General features: G+C 44.7%; 1 protein-coding gene across 2 annotated transcripts in view; it reads right to left on the minus strand.

Annotated features, from left to right (window-relative positions):
- Positions 1–20,419, minus strand: part of SSBP2 (single stranded DNA binding protein 2) — a 198,308-nt gene that overhangs the window by 15,509 nt on the left and 162,380 nt on the right. For both annotated transcript variants that reach the window (XM_058656158.1, XM_058656157.1), the window contains 5 exons: positions 18,397–18,456; positions 15,673–15,739; positions 14,606–14,676; positions 9,297–9,364; positions 5,073–5,121 (listed from right to left, as the gene is read on the minus strand). In XM_058656158.1, the coding sequence (XP_058512141.1) occupies positions 5,073–5,121; positions 9,297–9,364; positions 14,606–14,676; positions 15,673–15,739; positions 18,397–18,456 (315 nt within the window). The remainder of the gene's footprint in view (positions 1–5,072; positions 5,122–9,296; positions 9,365–14,605; positions 14,677–15,672; positions 15,740–18,396; positions 18,457–20,419) is intronic.

The following is a 20,419-nucleotide window of genomic DNA, read 5'->3' on the forward strand; positions in this document are numbered from 1 at the left end:
TCCTCTAGCGGGGATAGTCGTCCTCTTCGACTGAGCGCGCAGCTTTGGGAGGGACACACATGGAGCGGTGAGGGAGGAAGAGGACACCTGCCTAGCCAGCCAGGTCAGCCGAATCAACCCTGGCGATCAATGGGGTGACAGATGTCGCAGCCAGATCGCCCTCACATCCTGTTCTCCTTATTCTTAACAGTGAATCGCGGCCTGTGGGGAGTCCCCCAGCCGAGCTGGGGAAGGCCCTGACAGCAGTGACCCTAACACCTGCTGCGTGATTACACACACGGGTAACATGCAGCCGTAGAATTGAGCTTCCTGGGACTGGTTATACAGAAAGCTGCCCTCCCTTGCTGACGGGCGCTGCCCTCTTCTTGTGCTAATCACAGACCGTCTGTCCCAGAGGCCTCTGGGGGTCTGCTGGAAAGCTTTCAGAGCAGTGAGGGCCGTTCCCAGAGGGCCCAGAACTACCAGGACTGGGTACGACCCCCGCCCCGCTCTCTTGCAATTCGTCCAGTGGGTGACCTGTGATCCACGCGCGATTTCTCGTTATTTCTGACCCGTGCATCCACGCTCTCCAACCAGCACCAATCCTGGCGCCTCTCAGGCTCTTCTCCCTGTGTCTTCAGCGCCTGAGTCCTGTCCTGCCATTCCACCCTGTCACACGTCACATCTCTGGAACGGACAACCCACTGCGTTCCTTTGCTTTCTAACGCTTATCCTGCTTGCTCTCCCATTCATGAGCATTTTAACCTAATTTTACACAGAGCTACAAATGACTCCTTAGCCTGAAATCTTTTGGCCTGAAAGCATTAGAGGAATGTTCCAGCCCCTGAGAAGACAGACTGAAGCCTCATGTGGAAGAGCAGACGAGCATGAGCGGCCCAGAATAAAAGGAGGTGAAGAAACAGCCATGCTCATGTTGAGAAGACCACTCCCAGCCCCGTGCAAGGGGGAGAAAGAGCCAAGGGTCTGACGGGGCTGGGGACGCAGGCAGAGTCCTCTTCTCTTGGCTGAGTCTGAGACACATGGTTAGTGTAGTCGACAGAGACGGAGTCACTGGGTCACAGGATCTCAGTCTAACTCACTGGGGGCAATCCCAGGAACAGGTCTAAGGCGTGTGGGAGAGCCAGAGCAGATGCTCTATGAGCACTACAAGTTCCCCAGAAACAAACGACTCACTGTCTGCCTTCTCAACCCACCCTTCGCCCTGCATTACCCCTGTTCTCCCACATACTTGAAAACACCTTCAACTTTTTCCTTCGGTTGACCCTAGGTCTTCTCAACTGACATAGCAGACTGATTCGCTCTGTGCTCCAGAAATCGGGGGTGGGGGCATGACTGAGAGTGTCTGCGCCAGTGGAAAGTTAAGGATGTCGTGTGGGTGTTCGGGGGTCTCCTTAAAGGGTGAGCGTGTTTGTGCGGAGCCTCTTGGAGCTCATGTGTGCTGCATCCAGGCTTGCTGCCCACTTCAGAGCTTTAGTGCTCGCCCACAGGGGTCTCCATTTCCTCCCTGCTTAACCAACAAGTGGAGACTCAAGCTAAGCCAACCCAGTCTGGCTGGAGTTACTCCCAGTTTCTTTTAACCTGGTTCAAAATCATAAATTTGGGCCCTTTACAATGGTTCTCCTGCTGTCATGGGGGAATGTCAAGAGTGTTTGATCCAGATGTTTCTGCATGTCACAACTGTGGCCAAACACGAAGCAAAGAAACAGCAGCGGCTTTCATACTCTGAGGGCAGGGAGTGTGGCCACGGACTGGCGGCACTGAGCTGAGATGTGACCTTGGTGTGACCCAGTGAGCTGCACACATGTGTAGACAGGCATGTGTGGGCTTGCGTGTGGACATGTGTGTGCATGTGCCTGTGTTCCAAGGTTCATGGGAACCTAGAGGCTGAACCACTCCACTGTGCTCCAAATGCAATTCTCCACAGGAAGGCTCCAGGGTTCCTTAGAAAAACGATTATTTTTAGGGCTAAGCTTGGAAAAATAGAAGACGGACATCAAAGTGCTCATTGCATAATGAGGACATACGGAATGGGTACATGACTCAGCCTCCAGGGGGTGCTATTGGACACATTTTTGGACAATCGTTGAGTCAACCTACCTATTGAATAAAATAATTCTGAGTTCAGGCGACATCCAGGAATGAACATGAATGGACAAGAGAGAATGACTTTTTGTGAGAGCAGAAAACCAACCGATAAAGAGGAAGGGGAGACAGAATCATAAAACTCCATCTGGCAACCAGCAACACACCAAATGATTCATGCAGGGATCAGCTCTGGATGCCAAAAGCAGCAGATGCCAGCAGGGGAGCGGTGTGGAGGATCCTTACGGAAGTGTGTAAGTACGTCTGAGTTGATTGCTACAGAGGGAAAAACAGCAATCCTGCCTGGTGAGCAGCACCTTAGCCACACCATCAGGACCAACACAGACAAGCCACCACTGTGCACCTCCTGAAACCAGGCTCTGAGAACACAAAATCACTTCCTCAGCGCTCCTGCCAACGATGCTAGCCCAAATCTAATCATGGAGACAGACAAAACCCAATCACGGGACGTTCCAAATAGTGGCTTGCATTCAACAGAACTACAGGGACAGGGGAGGGAAGAAGCAGCAGACGCAACGGCTCCAGACTGAAAGGGACTTTTCTTTTGTGATAACTGACATTATTGAGACAACTGTGAAATCTAAATGAGGTCTGTAGGTTAGAAAACGGCATCACATCAGTGCCAATGCCCTGTTTTCATCATTCTGCTGGAATTGTGCAACACTGTCTTTGGTTTTAAGGAAACACAGGACAATATTCTGGGATGAAGCTTCAGGAAATTAAACGGTTCAGGAAATGCAGACTGAGGGCCTCACAGGGCAGCTGTGGTCCAACAGCAACACGTGTGGATCTGGGCTGAGGAGGGATGGGATCGTGGAACAACCTGTATGTATTATTCTTTCTCCTTTTCTGCCCATCTGAAGTGACTCCAAAAAAAAAAAAAAATTTAAATGACAGAAAAACATGTCTGCATACAGTGGAAACCAAACAGCCGTCTTATTACGCGGCCCTGAGGCGTCAGACTCACGGTGCTGGCAGCAAAGAAAGAGCGTCACTACGTCACGTAGGGACAGGAGGTTGCAGAAACTAGGATTTCAAGGTTACACCCAAGTGCCGGCATCACCGAGCAGTCAGTGGACTTGGGGAGAAGTCCCTCCTCAGTATCACTGTTACTGCTGTTTTCATGACTTTTCCCTTGTTCTCACCGTAACAGACTGTCCCCAGCAGCTTGTGCTGTTCCTGTGCTCTGAGTGCCACAGATGGCGTCACACATGGCGGACACGGACCTGGCAGGCTGCCTGCCTGCCCACGGAAGTGCTGGGGAACACCTGTGTTGGACTGACCACCGGACAGCGGTGCCGTGCACGTCTCCTGCCCTGCTCGTGTCTCCCGAGGTCCAACAAACACACAGCTGCCAACCTGACAGCTCCTTCTCCTGCCCAAGCGCTCAGCATGGCCCAGTCCTGAAGACTGGAGCACCGGGACACAATTGTCAGGATTCGGACTCTCTCTTCCCACCTAACAGTGCTTGGCTAGGACACACCCTGGGCATCATGCCCAGGTGGGTGAGTGTGGAAAGGGGGCATGGTTGGGGCAGGGGAGTAATGTGGGTGAGCCATACTCGGGCTGTCTGAGGTGGGCAGCAGGGTGAGGCTGGCTGGGCTGGGAGGTGAGAAGGCTCACCCAGCCCAGGTAGGCCATAGTGCGTGCTCTTCCATCCCATTTCATCAAACATGTAGATGCTGGAAATTCTTTGCAGGTTCTGGCACTAATGTCAGAGTTTTCAGGATCCTAAACACTTGTTCTTTCTGCAAGAACTCAAGAGGCACATCCTGAGTGTCTGGAAAGTTCTGAATGGACTGGTTCGGGCTAAGAGGAAGAAATCAACCAAACGTGAGCTCCTCTCAGCCTACAAGCAAATGACCCACACTGCGGAGGAGCGAGCACGCTCACACGACAGCACAGCAGCACCTCAGGGACTCCCCGACACCCAGCAGCCCACGAAGACTCAAACGGAAGCAGCATCCTTCCCTGCACCCCAAAAGAACTTCATTTAACTAGCACATGTGACAAGGACTAAAACTTAGAGCAAAGTGGGTGTTATACAAGATAGATTCTTTTCTACAAATCTGCAGGTTACTACTTCAGAAGGCAGCGGTTTCTGTTTGAGAAGAGCCATGGATTGAGGACGAGGCTTCCTGCAGCATGCATCTCACTTCTACCTGACTTGAAGCGGAGCCTCGCTGGCTCTGACCCACACCCACTCCTCATGAAGGCCCCTGCAGCACAGGCTGGATTCCAGCTTCCTGCAGGCCAGGCACCCACATGCTCAGCGGCTCTCTCAGCCAGAACTTCAAGGACAAGAAGGAAAACCATCTCTGGGATCGTTAACTACGATCCTACCCATTTGAAGAAGGACAACATGATTTTTCAACCTGCGCATGCACTGACGTGACATTACCAACAAAGAATAACATTTGTGCAGTCAGACCAGTGCCGTGACCGTGTAAGGGAGACTACCGGAAGTCGGGCACCTAGGTGTGCAAGGATGGCAGGGTGGTTAAGTGGCACAGCAAGCCTGCACCTGCTTCCTGTGGTAGCAACACGGCAAACCCAGGCCTAAATGCTACAGAGGCCATCAGATTAGCTTCTTTTCCTCTAACAGAAGAAATCAGTATGCAGATCGATTGTATTTGGTAACGTAGTTACTACTGTAGGAATTTTAGAACAAGCTAACTTCTGATGCCTCCAGATCACTGTACATGTTATTACAAGCACAGTTAAATTATACTATTTCTATCTTCATTTTGAAAGTGACATAGAATGCATGTTTACATTAAACCTTGAAGTGAAAAAAAATCACATGCAATCTCAAAAGTAATATATATTACATTAAATATTACATAAAATTTCTGTTTGAATGATTACTTGAAGAAAAGGTAAATACAGCAGCTTGTCTTTCCAAAGCAATAGCAATAGGTTTTTGTTTATTAAGTGTTGTAAAGTGCAAAAAGAAAAAACAAACTTACTGAATTGGCATTTGTTGGGTTTGGCCAAGGTCTGCCGCCACCTGGACCCCTGTAAAACGGTGTGATAAAGAAAATTCAAGCTGTGCTTTGAAAGGTTCCAAGTAAGTAATAAATCATAATTACTGCCTATCACTTAATCCCATGCAGTTGTAGTACAATACCCAAATTATTCCTTAGGTTTATTTTCATACATTTTTACCTCTTAAATAAAAAATGTTACCATCCCATGAAAACAGCTTTCTTCCCAAATGACCCTACTTTTAGGAATGTCACTCTCCCTTTAATACTGTCTTATTATTTTCATAAACAAGAAACGATAATCAACTGTACTAGCAGACATGGGTGCACACACACATACAGTATGTATACATACATACATACATACATACCTAAATCATTACAAAAATATATTTTGGAGTAAATTGCACTAACTATGAAACAAGTATAAGTTATAATCTTATGACATTAGTATAAGAGCTACATCTTATTCAAAATGCAATTTACAAATGTTTCTATATGATGACTGCTGCTATGAATAAATTAATACACATACAAATGTGTATTTATCTCCTTTAAAAAATCTGCTATTCTATCAATCAATTTTTCAATGGTATTGACAATTTAGTTATTACCAAATAAGGAGTCACATTCCTTTTTCTCCCCCTAATATCAGTTCAAACTGACAGTTGGAGTAAATCTTTGGGGAAAACAGAAGGGTATCAATTCCAAGGTAAGGCACACACTACCTCAATGTAAGGGGACAATGAATACTTTTTATTATAGGATTTAAAAGAACATAAAGATCTTCAATAGTATTAGTGCCCAGTGAGTCAGGTCTTGTTCATGCTACAATACAAAGTCTGCCTGGATAAGCACAGTTTTAGAAAAAGCTCACCACTGACTGTTGCTCCTATGTCATTACCATAATTCAAAATTCTCCTTGTCTCCAATCCCTGAGAACGAAGTTTAAAAGAACACTTGTGTATTTGAAAGTCAGAGTTACACAGAGGCAGAGAAAGAGGAGAGAGAGAGAGAGAGAGAGAGAGAGACAGAGAGAGAGAGAGAGACTCGCTCCCATTTGTTGGTGCGCCTCCCAAGTGTTAGCAACATCCAGAGCTGAGCCAGGCTGAAGCCAGGATCCCGGAATTCCCATGCGGATCTTCCGCAGGGGTGGCAAGGAACCCAAGAGTTTGAGGCAACACCTGCTGCTTCTCAGGGTGCTGGATCAAAACAGGGAGCTGGGTGAGAAGTGGAGGCGGGACTCCATTCCGGCAACTCTGGCCCAGGACGCTGGAGGAATTCCCAGCAGCAGCTTAACTGCTGGGCCAGACCCCCACCACTACTGCCGTTTTAAATGTCTTCAGTTTCTCCTCAGTTCAGAGAATGGACATGTAAGAAGATGAAGAAGCAACCACTGTTGTTGGAAGTTATCTGTCTCTCTTTCTGTAAATCTATTTTACTAAGATAAAAAACATTTGGTTCCAAATAGTTCATTATCCAGTAATGAAATGCAGGTTACCAACAAGGACATGGTATACAATCCCCTTAGTGACTAAGGCGGGGGACTGTTCACTGTATTGTATCTCATGGCAAATGTGCAAAGTGACAACCTACGGGACGTTCTCTGGCAGGTTCTTCCTGGCCCTCCACATACAACTGTTTTAGTGGAACCATTCAGACTCAGCTCAGCATAGTGCCATTCTAATGACTTTACCTCCAAATTTCAAGTAATACAATACAAAAACAAAACAAGTCAAAATATGATGAAAGCCACACATAAAATCTAGGAACACGTGTTCATCAACACAAAAAATTACCGTATTTGGAACGGGAAATTGTTGTGAAGCTTCACACAGTTTATGGACAGCAGTAGAGATAATGTGTGTGTGTTGATGTTTCTTTAAATTCCCGTCTGCTTTGCTGTGGCCACCATCTATGCAATCTCATTTCCCTTACTTGGATCTTCCATACTTATACTCGCCCTGTCACTGGAGAAGTTCTACAGACCCAAATAGTTACATGTTCATTGTTCTTGAAAGAATGCTAATTTACAGAAACTTGAAAAGGTGTAGGACGTCAAAGCAGAGAAAATCCTAACAAACAATGGAGGTCGGGGTCCGGCAGGCTGACAGGTCCTTTGAGAACCAGAGATGATACCGGAAACCATATCAAGAAACTCAAACGCAGACCTTAACATAAATAATCGCATTAGAGATTTTAGGGGTAGCAGGTAAGGTACCACTCGGGACTCCTGGATCCCCTAGTTGAGTGGCTGGGCTCGGCTGCTGCTGTGCTCTGTCGCCTGCACCTTGGGGGGTCTCAGGAGGGCTCCTGCACCCACGTGGGAGGCCTGCTTCTCTTGCCAGTTTCTGGTGTTGGTCTGTCTACGGCTGACGGTTGCAGGCACTTGAGGGAACCAGTGGGTGGGCGATTTCTCTCTCTCTGTCTCTATTTTGAATAAATCTAATAATAAAAAAATTTTTAAAGGCTTATATTTAAAATTAATTAACTATTGAGAAGTATCTTTAGTCTTCATAGTCTCAATTAAATGTATACATATTTATTTGCTTCAGTATATGTGACAAAGGCACTGCACAATATAAACCAGGGTTATATGAGAAAAATTTTTTTCCTATATCTGCTAACATGGGTTGAACTGAAGAGGGCCATATGGCAATTATAGTGCAGACCAATATGCAAAATGACATTAAATACATTATTAATATTCACTGAGCACTAAGGGTTGCTCACAGTATTCAAAATGTATATTTCTTGCCCCAGCAGAGTGTACAAATGTATACTCCTTACAATCAGTCATGTTTGGAAGTGAGAATCCCGGGGCCGGCACTACAGCACAGGAGATGAGTACCGACTGCGGTGCAAGCATCTCCAGTAGTCATGGCTGCTCCACTTCTAATACAAGGCCTGCTGCTGTGCCTGGGAGAGCTTGGGCCCCGGAACCCGTGTGCGAGACCCAGACGGGCTTCTTAGCTTCTGGCTGCAGCCTGGCCCAGCTCCGACCTGGGAACCAGCAACGAAGATCCTTCTCTCTTGCTGTCTGTCCCTTCTCTCTGTAACTTTGCCTTTCAGATAATTAAATAAGTCATTTTTAAGTGAGAATCTCACTTAGATAAATTTTACGAATATTTGCCTTATTGGTAAGAATTCTATTCTTTCTTTTAAGCAAGAAATATCATTTATTCCTTTCTATGGCAGCCATAAATACAGACCTTTGAAGAATTTAACGAAAGTCAGGTTTCATGTCTATCCATTTTGTGACAGGAAAATTTGACCTACTTTTTTTCTCTGTTACTTTTGGGTTCAGCTGCTACTTACCCATTAACCTAGTTTTAATTTTAGGCAGATCTTTCTATGAAAATGCTTTCAGAAACATAAGTATTTTAAAAACACACTTCTATGCACATTAAAAGAGTTTAGAGTGTGTAGTTGTTGCCATTAAATGATGGCAGTGTTGTAAAACATGGACTGAGAGGAAACACGTGAGGGGGCACTGTCACCCCTCCCAGGCCACTGTCCTCTCTCTGGAGTTCTGCTGGGCCACTTCAGGGAGTCCATCCTTGCTTAACTAACGGGAGTCCGTTACAAACAGCCAGCGTGTGTGGGACTTCAAGAGCAAGCTGAACAAGGAAAAGTAAGTAGCAGTTCCCTAACAAAAAGCTGCATTATGTTGGCGAACAGGAAGGACCTGGACTACTCTCGTTGGCTTGGGAAGATCTTTCCAGTCAAAAGAAAACAAAATCCTCTGGGGTTCCGTCCTTATTTAAGTGTATCTTGAATTTTCAAAAGCAGTTTTAGCTGCACCGCGGAAAGCCCTTCACACAGGAGTTCCCACTGCAGGAAACGGCTGCTTGTGTCCGCAGCGGCCCCAGCCAAGACACACGTGTGCTGAGGGCAGTCAAAGCCTCCAGTGCCAGGGGGCGCTGAGGGTTGTCACTGCCCTGGGACCCTCATCCCTCCACATGTTTGTACATGGAGACTGTGTGCTTATCAAAAAGACGCACTCTGCAGCTGGTTATTTTGGACACCTGAAAACAAAGGGTGGGGGGCGGGAGGGGAAAGATGAGGGTCGCGAGGGACAGTGCTGTGGGATGAAGCAGCCGTGACAGCCCACGCGCAGTTAGGTGTCAGACGCCGCCGGGTCGGATTCACAAGGGAGAAAGACACAACACGTGACGAGATGGAAGAAAATCGCATTTTGCTTACATGTTCATTCCAGGCATTCCGGGGCCACCTAAAGCATTCAGTGGGGGTCTCATTGCACCTCCATAGCTCTGTAATGATAACCAAGGGTCAGACTACCACAAAACAAAAAAACAAAAGCAAAGAAGAGGGGAAAGAAAGGAGAGCCGGTTAATGATCCCCCTGCAGACTCCTGACCGGATAAGGCCTGTGGCATTGTTCTCTGAAGGATCCACTCTCGCGTTTTTGCTTCCGTTTAGCAATTACTTTGGTTTGTTGTGTTTTTTTTTTAAAATATGTGAACATGGAAGATCATCGGAACACATGAAATGATTAGGGTATGATTAATTATGATACTTGATGCATCTATATTAATTTCAGAATAGTCTTATACTAATTTTTCTCCAAATAAAATATACATCAGAATTGTTTTGAAAGAACAATTTTTTCAAAATGTTTGAAATTCTCAGACTTTTATATAGATATTTACGTATGTAAACAGACAAATCCAATATCAGAAAGTTGAATACAAACTTTGATTCGCAAAATAACATCCAACAGAGAACTGCACTAACACAAAAACACACAAAGTAGAGGAAAGTTAAATTATAACCAAAACATGTATGCATGATTTATATGATTCCGTAGGCCTCAGTCAGTGTTCTATTAGGTGCAAAGAATTAGAAATAGTTCCATATTTTAACACACACAAATCGTGATTACTTGAGCTCAGGTGCCAGAGGCCGAAAGGCTAGCTTGCCACTGTCTCCGTTGCATCTTGCACTGTCCCCGTTTCCACCCTGGCTTGGGAACACCGCTGTTCCTCCAACTTTTCTGAGCTCCTTTTCCAGGCCTTTGCTGGCTCCTTGGGTTGCACGAGCTCCTTCAGAACGTGGCTTCCTCTCTAAGTTCCAGCTTCTAGCGACAGCATTCTTCCCAATACTCGCACATGGGTAATCTCACCTCTTACCATTTGATCACCTAAACTGCATGCCCTGCCTGGGACTCTCCTCAGCTCCCGGGGAACTGCTATTTGAGCTCCTCTCGGCCTCTGTCCCACCTAGACACCCCATCCTGAACACATAAAGGGACTGCAAAGAATCTGCGGAAAAATGAAACTAGAAGTACAAATTTTCCCCCTGTATGTGTCCTGAAAAAGTTACATGGATTTCAATTTATTTGTACACCATATAAAGTTATACTTTTAACTCCATTTTTTAACGAGTACTCTCACATTTAACATCAAGGCGGTGTTTTGCTCCTCGTGACAGAGCCCTTTCCGCTGTGTCATGGTTCCGTGGCATCATCCAGGGTCTCTTGGGGTCTCGTCTTCTTTGCTAATCTCAGTATCCGGTCAGTTACCAATGTCTCTGCTTTACTGAGGACATTTCCTGAGCCTGAGGGATTTACCGGCCAGCCTGAGTTTAACTTCCCTGTCCTGATGTCCCAGGGTGCTCCCCCTCCTGCCACACTCGCAACCTTCCACACTGCTACTGCCTGCTAGCTTTCTCAAATTTCAGAATCATCCAATTCACTTTCGGCCCCTTCCCAGTCTTCATGGTGGTAGGTGCTACGATGACAAGGTAATCCATCAATGAGAGCAGAGTTGGCTGCGGCTGACACACTGAATTACCTAGGAATACTCTGCACTCGTTGCTATTTGCAATGAGTCACCCCCGACTGGTAGCTAAGGGACAGTGGAGTGGTTTGTAAAAGGACAGCTGTCTCCCTCCTCCTCTGGGTCCAGCACGGGGGTGGCAGGGGGTCTCTGGGAAGAAAGCCAGGGACTGGAGACAGAATCCAAACGGCCAGTATCTTAGCCAAAGCCTCACGTGGAATGCCACCCCGCATGGCTGGCCTTAGCAGAACTTTGGGCTTTGCAGCGCCAGAGAATCTCTGTGGCCACTGCCGGGTTTCCTGGCCTGTCTTCCCACGTGTGTGATCTCTGGTCAGTGACCCTGCAGATCCGAGTCTCCTTGGAAACATGGTCTTTCTTTCTTGGAGGATAAAATGAGATACATGGTGTTTGGTAAATTAAAGGCACAGTAACTGGTGCTCAAAAACTGTAGCTGCCAACTTGTTATTCTGACTGTTGGTACAGCGGCCATTTAAACGAGCCCCCTTCTTGACTGTCCCACAAGTCTTCAGCCCTGACTTGCTCATGAATCCAAAGCATGCTTCTTTTCTAGACTCTACCACGTCACATTTTCTTTCTTTCACATATCTGCACCTCCTGGGAGCCAATGAGTGCCTTGAAGACAGAGCATCCGCTTTCCCATCTCTGTATGCAGTGCTCAAGCTGTTGTGGCCAGGCACACAGCAAGCCTTCACCACCTGATGGATAAATGAAAATGAACTGCCACAGGAAATTCATCAGAAACATTTTCATTTTTGAAATAACACAAGGCAAAGGAAAAAAAATCAGGAAGCTAGGAGGGAATAACTATGGGCTTTCCTGGTGGCTCCGCAGGAGCAGCAAGAGCTGGGGAACCCTGACCGGGAGGCCTCACCCAGCCACAAAGTTCCTTCTGGTCTCCACTCCCAACACGAACTTTTTGACAAAATCGTTGTGCATATTCTGCTTGGGCAGTTTAATTTCCAGAAAGTTCTTTCCTGATGTGAGCTAATTTCTGCCCCCTTGTTTAGATTTGAAAGTACAGAATCAGTGTAGTCTCTCCTTATTTATGACAGCCCATCATGGATTATTTCCTTTTATTAATTTTCTACCTCAAGTATCTGACATGGAAATGATATGCTCCTATTTGTACACAGTGTTTTTATCTTTCAGATTTCTGGAGGAATTAGAACTATATGGGTGGTATTGGTAGTTGTCTCTGAGTTACACTGGCACTCACTTGAGCTTAAGAATTCAGGTTGGCTAAGTCCATCTCATTGCAAAAGCAAATACCAAAGTGACTTCAAATATGGCATTAGGAAAGATACTTTTCTTCCTTAAACAGAAAAGTTTTGTTTTTCTATTGAAAGTATACTGATGTAAATATAAAAATTAGGTGCTATTCTTGTCACTAAACAGTGGGGAAGATGTCCCTGGATTTGGGAGAGAGACATTTCTTCACCCCTGCCAAATGTGAGAATTACACATTTGCTGTTTGATGTGTACATTTTGTGTGCAAAAGCAGCATTTTCTGAGAACCACTGGATTATATACATTCCTCCACTTTGAAAACTCAGTTTTTCTAAGTGGTAGCCACTATCCCCTTTCACCACACTGATCTTAAACTCCCAATCCTATGGGTGTGATGTTACAGAAAATAACATTGCTGCAGGAGGGTAAGGACAGGCTTGCAGACACCATTTCTAGAACACAAGCAGCCCAGGCTCATGTGCCTTCTGCTCCGGTGTGACATTCGCATGATTAAATGTCTGTGAGGAGGCCTGTTTCCCCATTATCCTTCAGAATCCACTGGTAACCTTCACAGCTCAGTTTATAGTGTGCGTGTTTTACATACCAGATGTCAGGAAGTAAACACGCCACGCTACTTCTGTCATTCCAGGTGATCTACCTGGCATTTGCGTCTCGTGTCATTCATACGATCGGACTCCTGTTTTTACTTACATGCAGTGTAAACAGAAGAAATGAGCTACTCTCTTTGGCCTTGAAAATGTGAAGTTATTATTAACACACATCAATGAGGGATTAGTCCTCACAAATATTTTCTGCTGCAACTTAATTTTAGTGTAAAACAGACGATCACACTTCTGTTTGTAACGTAAGTCACAGGCGACTACTCTCTTTGTTTCTCATTTTTAAATGAGATGTTCATACAGGTTGGGAAAGCAGTGGTGTTAACACTTCAAACACTGCAAAACGGACTCAGAACCACATCCCTGCTTTTAAAGGACCAGAAACTAACACTGCTAATAATTTGGGATGAGGAAGAAGACTTCAGGAAATTTCAGGAAAAACTGAAAGACTTCAGCTGAAAAACAAGGGAACTGCATGAAGCAGGAAAACTAAATTCTGGGCACTAGGACTTTGGTGTGTATTTAAAACAGAACTACTGGGAAAGTCTCCTGGGAAAAAATGATCCCTTAAGTTCCACACAGCCAAACTGGCTGACTGAGTTTATGAGCAATCAAAGTTCGTGTAGTCAGTGAAACAGCCCAGATTTTGTCATTTCCAATTGGCCTGAACGGTTCAGTGATGATGGATTAACATAAACCATCATTTCCAAAATGAGTAGAAACTGGGAAAAATAATTTGGATATCAGAATGAAAGTATAATGATATCGTAAGAAAACATAGGAAAACGGAGTAAAAGTAAATTTGTTATCTGCATTTGGAGCTTGCTACCTATTTACGTAGTGAAAATTTTTTTTCATGTAACATGGCTTCTCTGAGAACTTTGGTTCTCTAACTCTCGTGTCTCAAAAACAGTGAATACCAATTCAGTAATCAGAGTCGGCTGGCTAGAGATGCCTGGCTTGGAATTACCTCCTCTGAGTGTGGGGGTCTTCATCCCTGGACCCCGACCAGGCCGCAACAAAACATCTGGTTAATTCTTTAGAAGCAGAGACATAAAACAAAATCCTAAAACTGTCCTTTAGGATGCTGTTCTTGGAAGGGAAAAGTAAATAAATGTATTCTTTGATTATCTTTATGACTGACATGTTCACCTCTGACTCATGAGTCAAAAATTCAGATTTCTTTAAAATACAACATTGTAAGATTTCTCAAGAGATAAATGGTTGTTTTTGCTAAAATAAACAGTACCCTGGAACCACATGTTTAAATGTCACATCAGCTGGGATGGAGTCAACCTTCGTGGATACTTCTGGGGAATTTTGACAAAGATCTTGGCTTAACATCTGATGTATACTCAGTATTATACTTGTTCAGTAAGACATATTTTAATGGTTATTTCTGAATTGTTCTCCAATAGTTTTTGCAGTCTACAAAGAAATATGGCTGCATATATATATATGCATATATATGACATATGTCAATGATGTTTTTATAGATTTATAGGATTTTTTGCCAATTCTATTTAGTATTCTTAATCAAGGGGGGTTTATTTAATGCAGTCTCGTCCTTAGCATAACTAGACAGAGGGTAACAGTTATCTTTTTATAACATTACTATAATCTATTACTGTGTAGTATTTTGTTAAAGCCAGCTGAAGGTGTACAGGATGATACTCCCATTCAAACACATTTGCTGTTGCTCAGCTGGCACATGTCCCATACATCACAGCCTCAAGACCCTCTATCAAAACTTTAAGGCACATCTGGAAAGTCCAGAGGTAATGCAGCTCGCTCGTATCAAACGAAGATGTGAAGCTCGGCTGGAGCTCTGGGCATGCGCTGTTTACCTGTGGTCCCAAGGGCACCATTCCTCGTGGGGGAGTCATTCTCTGCATCGGCCCACCCATGTTGGGATGTCCTAGGGGAGAGTAGGTGGAGATTAGCAGTGTAACGGCTGGCAGCCTCCACCCTGTTGGGCACAAGGTCTTGTTCACCGAGTAACTGGCCTGGCGCCGTCTTAGCTTAGTTTCCTGGCCGCTTCCTCACCACTGCCTGTCCACTCTCTCCACTGACGTCGGGGTGACATCTCCTTCCACCTCTAGGGAGAATTTCTTCTCTTATTCCTCCTTCCTTATAGAGTCTGAGACTTCAGTATCTGTGGGACCTTAATACTGCCACGGAAGGGCTGATGGCTGGGAGTTCTGAAGTGCAGCCGCGCGGCGCTAGCTTCTCGTTTCTGCTGCTCACGTCTCTCGTGCACTAACTCCCCATCAGGAAAGGCAGAGGAAATCTTAAGTGATACAGTCACTCAGCTCCCATGTGCTAGAATTTACATAAAAGGTTTTAGAAGTTATTCATTAAAATATCATGTTTTGGGACCCAGCGCAGTGTCCTAGCGGCTAAAGTCCTTGCCTTGAATGTGCCAGGATGCCATACGGGCAGACTTGCTTCCCATCCAGCTCCCTGCTTGTGGCCTGGGAAAGCAGTCGAGGACGGCCCAAAGCCTTGGGACCCTGCACCCGTGTGGGAGACCCGGAAGAGGCTCCAGGCTCCTGGCTTCAGATTGGCTCAGTTCCAGCCTTTGCAGCTGCTTGAAGAATGAATCAACGGACAGAAGATCTTTCCTCTCTGTCTCTCCTCCTCTCTGTACATCTGACTTTGCAATGAAAATAAATAAATCTTTTTTAAAAATCTTGTTTTGGAAACTTGTGCATTCTTATGTTATCACTAGCCTCACTATTATGCATAACTAGGACTTAGCTGCAACTATCAAGTAACCATATTATCCGGAAAAGTGAAACTAGTATAATTATGTACTAGTATAACAATGCACTAAGAACACTTGACACCAACAACAGGAGGAATGATTTCTGTGGCTCTACAAATGGGTTTTCTTTTCCTTTAGGGCGGTCACCTTGTTGTCGAGTTGGGTCCATTCCGCTGGGGAGTAATGGCTGACTTCCTGGGACACCTCCAAGTGCCTGCCAAGTCAAAAAAAAAAAAAAATGAAAGCAGGATTGTAAGTAATTATAAAACAAGTGCTGTAACAATCCCATTTAAAACTCTACAAGATAACCACAGGGCAAATGAATATTTCTCAAGATTTCTGACATTTCACGTTCATCTAAAAATTCTACAGAACCGGGGCTGACGCAGTAGCATAGATGGCTAATTCTCTATCTGCAGTGCAGGCATCCCACTTGGGTGCTGGTCTGCGTTCCAGCTGCTCCACTTCCACTCCAGCTCCCTGCCTGTGACGTGGGACAGCATCAGAGAGCAGCTCAAGTCCTTGGGTTGCTGCAGCCACATGGGAGACCTGGAAAGAAGCTCCTGGTTACTGCCTCCAGGTTGGCTCAGCTCTGGCCTTTGTGGCCATGTGGGGAGTGAACCAGCAGATGGAAGCTCTTTCTGTCTTTCCTTCTTTTGTAAAATGACATCCCATACGGGCAACTACAGAACGCATTTCCAGAGAACTTTAGCTAAAATCTTTTGTCCCCTGAGTAGCAATTCTAAGCTGTGAAGTCTGGCTATTAAAGAGATGTCCTTTATAGATGCAACCTGACTAGCCCACCCCACTAAAGAGGTTAGGGTTTCACTTCCTATTTTCTATTAACAAAAGAATCAATCTATTAACAAAAGAACATTTCATTAGCTTATGGCCAATTCAAAAGACAGATAACTTGTAAAATGTTTCAACAATTTGTGCTTTTATACTAATACACCTAACACACATCACTGTGACTAATCACCGGAAGTTCTGCCAACTCTGCTTCAGTGGCTGCATGATGAAACGAAGAACCATGTTTGTACCTGTCAAGTTGGTGCCCAAGTGGGTTAAACAATTCCTAAAACTGTGTATCTATACGGTTAACATGATTCTTTAAGAAAATGGTACAAATGCAAATGGAATCAAGGAATGAAGCCTTTGGGGGAGGAGTGGCCAAAAAGTGTCACTAGTACAAAGGACATTTGTTTCACACACACATCTCAGTGAAGACTCGGTCACTCTTCAGGAAAGACAGCTTCCGCTGCAGCTCTCCATCTTTAACGCTGTTAATCATTGCTTTTCAAAATCCAAAGCCATTCCATGCAGGCAATTGAGATTCACAGCGTCGCATCACACCAATGACCTCCTGCTCAAAGCATGCCTCCTATTTTGCCAGTCTCTTGTACAGGCCGGAAGAGGCATAATTCCTTACACGTGACAGGTATTTCAACGTCAAGTGAACACAATTCCAATAACTCCCTCACATTCTTGTATACATTAAACAGGAACAGATACAATGAAAAATAGTCTAGTAACACATGAATTCCACATCTCTCTAATTCAGATTTTCAACACCTTCTGAGCTCTACTTATGTATTTAGCTATGGATGGGATGTTGGGAATACCATGACGAACCCAAGAAGCCACTTTTTGTACTTTAACAAGCTTAAAGGACTCTCACACACTTAACAGAGTCAGTACAGATTCACTCATAAAGAAAAGCTACACGTTGTAACCCTAGGCTGCGGTACACTTCTCACTCCTGTTCCATGCCACACTCTCCTGGCCCAGGAAACTCAAGACAGAGTCTGCAAGTAGGAGAAAAGTTTCCAGCTGCCCACGCGCGGCCAGCTGAGCTCGGCCACCAGGCAAACACCAGTCAGACTTTCTGCTCGCGCCACCTGGTGGTGGATGCGGGTGCTGCACTGCCTGCAGGGCACCGGAAGCAAAGACGCCAAACTGGCATGTTTCATGGACACAGTGTTCCAGTTAGGAAAAGCAGAATTCTGCTGCTATTTAGTGCATCCGGAACAGTTTGGAAAGGAAGGAAGTAGAAATAGAAAGGGAAAATTAAAAAGTGACTTTAATACCATGATAGAGTTTGCTTGTATCTACAATAACGCTGAGGTACACATGACAGTATGAGAAAGTGACAAATGCTTTGACATAAATATTTCACACTGAAGCATCCTGTTTCACATCGTGACACACACTGCCTGTCTTAATTGTTTGCAAGCAAAAGTGTGATTCTCTTTAGTAAAGATATACATATGTATATATATATAAATAAAAGAATGATGTTAGAACAAAACATAAGATTTCAGAGTTCCTGTGGGTTAAAGAAAGTTCACAAGATGAATTACCAAATATTTACTAATAGATTTAGTTCTTCTAGAGGCAGCTAATTATTTGCTGATACATTTGTAATTGGGCAAAAATTCACATAAGCATTAGAACTACGATAGTGAGGCTACATCTTATGGCAGTACATCAAACAACGTTCATAGAAAATGTTAGTGCCATCCTTTGAGAGGGAGGCTAACCAATATTTGAGAAAATTAGCTGTGAATTTTAAAAATTAGGCTTAAAGTATAAAGCAGACGTCAAGGGCTGGCAAGTTTTCTCTGCAGATACGGACAGTAAATCTGGTAGATACCTCTGTGACGACAAGGACAGCGGCCATTTCAGGGTTGCAAGCGACACCCGGCCACTGTCCCAAACCCCAGACACTGACTACAGCAGAACTGTGTTCCGATCAAACTTCATCTGCAAAAAAACAGGCTGAGGCTGGCCACCTCTCCAGGTGCATTACACAGGCTCAGAAGCAGCATCACACAGCATCGAGACAAGAGAGATCTTAACTGGTCTTACCTGGTTAGGTATCCTCAAGGGCGGCCTTGGGCCTCCAGGGTACCGAGGTGACATGAAAGGCTGAGGGAATCAAGCACAGGAAGAAAGATCAGCACCGGATGGAACAGATCTGCTAGCCAGTTCCTGGGAAAAGGCTGCAGGAGCATGCAAGAACAGAGCAGGGCCTGCTCTCAAGGTATTTTCAAGAACAATTAACTTCTTGTTTTTATCTGGTAGGATTCTGGAAGGTTTAAAGAAAATGCAAAAAAAAACCCAAACAAACCCCAAAACTGATTAAAGTAACTATAGGACATTTAAAAATTATATAAATTATGAAGATAATGAGACCATTGGCAAAAAGCAGACGGTCACTCGAGGAGAGGAAACGGTCACTTCAGGAGGGGCTTCGGGGCTGCAGATTCACGCACAGCGGGGTTCCACAGGCGCAGCCGCCCTCCGTAACTTAAAGCGGCCAAATTTTACCTTTTCTTTTGTGGCTCTGTTCAAAATGGCAAAGAAATTTCTTTCCTAAGGGTAAGCAGTAGCCAAAAATATCTTAGGCTTCTTCTCTCATATGAGTTTGTTTTCATTTCAAGTGGACTTAAGTTCTAAAGCTGAAATTTCTTGGCTCATTTTGACATTAGCAGGTTACGAAGTGTGTATCTCTAACAAAAGAAAGTAATAGTTAAGAGCCAGGAACTGCTAAGATGAACCGAATCCTTCAGTGTGGAGATTATACGCAGACCATCCCCAAAGCGCCATTACCCAGTGTTGGATGGAATGAATATTTCTTATCACTCAGGTCTGGGCATCCAATTTTTAAATATGTATGAAGTTATTCAAAATCACATTTTCAGTATTTTTTAGAAATGACAAAGTTTTGTCTACTTGCATCTTTATAATTACTTAAATGTAAAGTTCCTATTTTATAGTTTAAATAAATGTCAGCTATGAGTCTAACATGATTAAAGAATTAAGAATCAACATGTAGCAAACAGAGGATAGTGCAAGTCAAATTCATAGTACTCGGCAACATTACATCCGTAAAGTGCTTTCTATGAACACCTATAGGAATGAGGCCATTTCACGGCTGCACGTGTTCCAGGCACACTCTGAGCAATGAAGTCCTGACAGACGCGCTTTGCAGCCGCTGTGTTCATCGTGATACCACCCTGAGGAACTTTATAATTCAGCAGAGAATCCGGCTTTTTGCTTCCTATGTTGTTGTCACATGTTACTGTGTTCCTAGGAGTTCATTTATATGGGTGGGAGCAGTGAGTTACTGAGGCAGCATTTCACTCCCAACTTAAAAAAACAACTCCAGTAGCTGCTGGAATTCCAACAAATTTGATCTCAAAACATGTAGTGCTTATATACGGTCACAGCTGTCTGTCTCTCTCGTCGCTTTTGAAACTCTAAGTAGCATTAAGAGTATCCATTTTACACTGCCAGCTAGCAGCTTCCTCTGCTACCCATGTTCCTACTGTTGCTTTTGCTTCTCTCTCTCGAGCTCTCTCCCCTGTGGAACCATCTTACATTCTGTATTCTGTTGGGAAATGGAGTGGCTGAGTCTTGTCACTGTTTTGGAATGGGTGCTTTTCTTTTACAATCTTATGGTCTAGGGTCGCGCTCTCTGCTGTACCGTACAGTACCAAGTTGGAATGTGCAGCACTCAGGAACAGCAGGTGATGAGTAACCCCCACCCATGAACACATTACTGTAAAACAACACACACGGTGGAGTGACATGAAACTATGACTCAATGTCTAATGTCAAGAGAGATGTTGACAAGTGTCTTTATTCAAAAGAGCGTTTGAGAATTGTGTGTTCATTTGGATGTAAAATATGCGATGTGTTAATTCAAGAGCGTATTTCCACCTTGAATTTTGGACGCTGACTTTAGGGGAGGGGTTGTCTGTGCCCTGTGCCCTGGCTGTGAGGTCCCCGTCGTGAGGGCCTGAATGGTGTGGGCGCCAGAAGCCTGCACGCTGCTTGAAGAGAAACTGTGGAGAGGCCCCTCTGCCTGGTTTTCACTCAGTCTATC

This window comes from Ochotona princeps, chromosome 28, assembly GCF_030435755.1.
Source record: "Ochotona princeps isolate mOchPri1 chromosome 28, mOchPri1.hap1, whole genome shotgun sequence".
In the NCBI taxonomy this organism is placed as follows: Eukaryota; Metazoa; Chordata; class Mammalia; order Lagomorpha; family Ochotonidae; genus Ochotona; species Ochotona princeps.